Genomic DNA, 3,641 nt, shown 5'->3' on the forward strand with positions numbered 1-3,641 from the left:
AAAAAAGAAGACAGCCACTGCTGATGGTTGTAGACATGGAAATCATGGGGGGGGAAGTGGCTAAACTTGTGGGTACAGAGTGGTGAGTAAACGTGATAAGATCTGACCCTGGTTTGGATGTGGTGGCTAGGCAGCAGGAGTCAGGGAAGAAAGGACTTAAGGATGATGACGATGTTTGGATCTGAGTACCTAAGAGGTGGAATGTCATGAGTTAGGGGAGAAATGACTTGAAGAGAAAGCCCATAAGGAAGTCAGTTGCTACCTTTGCCCATGTTTTTTTCCAGCATCTGGTTACGCTGAAAACAGTAATACTGCTTTGCCTTTGGCTGACCCTACAGCTAAAGGGAGAGATCCCAGCTGTCAGTTTTTCAGAGCAAAAGTTGAGCATACCTGGTGACTAAGACTAGTTCCACAGGAAGACAGCCCAGCCGGCAGAGAATTCGATATTTATCATAGTTCAGGGACATACCTTGTTGGTGGAGAGGGAGCTTGATTAGGGAAAGTTCCACGAAAAAATTATATCCTAGCTTCTGGAATCATGAAAATCCAAATAGCGATAATCATTGATGGTGCTGGCTCAGGGACGGGGGATGCTCATAATTGTCCTCAGTGTGGTCTGATGGTAACTGCTTTTTATTCTTTTTAAGTCTAACAGGGGTCACTGCACTATTAAGAGGCAGCATACAGACAAGCTGTGGTCTGCACTCTGGTCTTATCGCTGTGTAAATAATCATACAGCTACAGCCAAGCACTTAACTTTGTGTTCCTGACTCTAAGACTTACATGCATTATCCCACTCTCTCAACCACCAATTAGCTGAGTGACATCTCACCCTTACTGCCAAGGAACCAGAAGCACGTCTACCTATTTTTCTAATATTTACCTTGTATTACAACGTGCTAGGCTTATTCTGTAGGTTTTGGGGGCACAACGTGGGCAAAACAAAATGCATGCCTGTGTAGCCTCAACCTGGGGACCAGTAAAAGAAGAGAAGACACACACGCTAAATACACATAGTGTAGAATACCCAGAAGGTGATGAATGGTTACTGAGACAAGTGGAGCTGGATAATGGGATCCGAATAAGATACTTTAAGTCGGGTACGCAGGATAGAATTCAAGAAGGCGACATTTGAGCAAAGATTAAAAGGGTCCACGTGCAAAGGAAAGCAGCGCTTGGGGTGAGACGGGGGGGGGGGGGCAGGGAGGCACTAGGGAGAATACTATGATACAAATGGTATGAATGGGGATCGATGGAGGGAAAGGTGTGACATAACTAGGCCTCCTTCTTAAATCCGCCTTTCTTTACAGGTGGGAGGTCCCAAGGCTGGTGAGAGAACGCAAGACTCGCAAGCAAGCAGTCCACGGCTGGAGTCAGGCTCAGAATCAGGGAAGCAACCGGCATTACACACGCTCCTCTGGCGACGTGCGCCCCTCCTGGGCGGGCCCTCGGCAATCCTTGCACTAAGGCTCCGCCCGCTCCACCGCCCTCAAGGTTCCGCGCTTGCTGAGCCGCAGCTACTGAGCCGGGACTCCACGTATCCGTTCCCCGGCTACGGGTTGCGCAACTCGCGCCGCTGGGCGGAGCCTGGACGTAGGCGGAGCCACTGCAGGACCCGGGAGCGGACCAGGCCTTCGAGAGCGCCGCTGCTTGCGACGTGCGCCTGCGCACGCCGGCGCCGCGCCGCACGATATTCCAGCCCCACCCATCGCCCCGCCTCCAATTCCCGGGCGGAGTTCCTGTTGACGCCTGCGCACTGCGTCGCCGCACCCTGCGCCTGCTCAGATCGCCTGAGTCTGGCCCCATCCTCCGGGTTTTTTCTGGTGGGGGAGGGGTCACGTCTCGGCGAGTCACGGTGATGGCGGCCACCATCCTGTGGTGAGGTAGCGGATTCTCTGCGTCTCTCGGGGAGTCCCTCGCGCCACTTGCGGGCCCAGTGGCTGGCGCGTGAGGAAGCACCGTGGGTCGAGCTTACGGGGAGAGCCGCGGGAGCGAGCGGCGGTGCGGCCCGGGGAGACGCGGGGCCCGGGGTGAGTGCGACTCCGGGCGAATGTGACAAGCCCCCCCACCCCCACCGCCTTCCTCCCGAGAGCGCGAGGATCGCGGCCACTCCGGGGCGGCCAGGCCCCGGCTTAGGCACCATGCAGGTCACCCTGAAGACCCTTCAGCAGCAGACCTTCAAGATCGACATCGACCCGGAGGAGACGGTATGCGCCGCCGGGTTAGGGGAGCGCGGGCCCGAGTCGGGGCGGCGCGGGCGGGCCCCAGAGGGGCGTCGGGTCACCGCCGGCTTTGTGGCGGACAACGAGGAAGGCCCGGGGGCAGGTGGCGTGGAGCAGCTCCGGCCCGCGTGGGCGCTGGTGGCCGCGGCCCGGAGCGCGTGGTCGTGGGGACGGAGGGGGAGGGGAGGCCTGGCGGCCTGGGCGCTGGAGCCGGGCCTGAAGTGCACAGGTGGGGGAGGGAGGGAGACCCAGGCGAAGCCACCACCCTCCGGCGACATGGCTAGGTGCAGAGGTCTAAGGGGCCGGTTACCCAAGACGGTGGGCCTTAAACGCGCCTAGTTTTGTCTGCAGCCGGGAGGGATGGTGGGGAAAAATGAATTTTTTGGCCTCTCAGAAGGACCCCTTTTATTTGTGTATTTTGGATTAGTTTTTACGATCCTTCCCCTCGCAGCCACCGAACCCACACCCACAGGTGGATTACGCTCAGAGGCCACGTTGGTGGTGAAGAATTTTGCATTAGAAACCTTCAGATACGGATTTAAATGCGTTCTCTCGGTCGTCTTGGGAACCTGAACGCTCCTCGGACTCCCAGAATAGTAGTATTTGAAGGGAGGGAGAAAAATATAAAAACTTGGTGTTCTACAGTTAAAAAGCCGACTACTACACTTAACGAGTTCACATGATAAATTCTAATGCAGTGGTCTCCGGTTTTGCCTGTAAAAAGATCTGTGTTAACTTTAATACAACTTTATGTCAGGAATCTTAAAAAATGTCATGCGAGTAGATTTTCTCACGTGGAATTATGACGCTATGCTAAGATTGTCGTAAGCCAATAGATTACTGCATATTTGTGTGTGGGGGGTTCCTTTTTTTTTTTTTTTTAAATGACTGATTGAATTTGTAATTGAAAGAACCAGGACGTGGTGTTAATTAAATAGACCGGAGACCCGAATTCTATTTGTGGCTCTATAACTCGTTTTCTACAGCGGGGACAAACTACCCTGTTTGATTTTCTGAAATGGGAACTGTACCAGCTGAGATGGTGAGGATTAAACGGCATTTAGTTGATTTCTAAATAAGGCCTACTATGTAATCAATATATGTTTGTGTGAAGACATGGTGTTCTGTTTTACCTAACACATCTAATATTCTAAAGTCTCCTTCAATCTTTAATAAGAAGCCAAGAATTCCCAACCTTTTTGAAATTGTGGCACAAAATGATTTTATTTATTCTTAGTTATTTAATTTCCAGACATCTGCAATAATTCTTGAAGGTATAGAAAAACATTTACGTGAGAACTCTGCAATCTTCTCAGAAGCAGTTGTTAACAATTAGTGGACAGAGGCCCTGTAGAATCAAATTTCTTCCTCACCCCCACCCCCCTTTTTTTTTTCTTTAGGTTTTTTTTTTTTTTTTTT

The 3,641-nt window shown here is 51.9% G+C and overlaps 1 protein-coding gene across 1 annotated transcript in view; it reads left to right on the plus strand.

The window, feature by feature from the left end:
- Positions 1-1,803: 1,803 nt before the first annotated feature.
- Positions 1,804-3,641, plus strand: part of Rad23b (RAD23 homolog B, nucleotide excision repair protein) — a 44,053-nt gene continuing 42,215 nt past the window's right edge. The window contains exon 1 of the mRNA XM_021159872.2: positions 1,804-2,207. Coding sequence (XP_021015531.1) covers positions 2,142-2,207 — 66 coding nt within the window. The 5' untranslated portion in view covers positions 1,804-2,141. The remainder of the gene's footprint in view (positions 2,208-3,641) is intronic.

The sequence above is a fragment of the Mus caroli genome, chromosome 4 (genome assembly GCF_900094665.2).
Source record: "Mus caroli chromosome 4, CAROLI_EIJ_v1.1, whole genome shotgun sequence".
Lineage (NCBI taxonomy): Eukaryota > Metazoa > Chordata > Mammalia > Rodentia > Muridae > Mus > Mus caroli.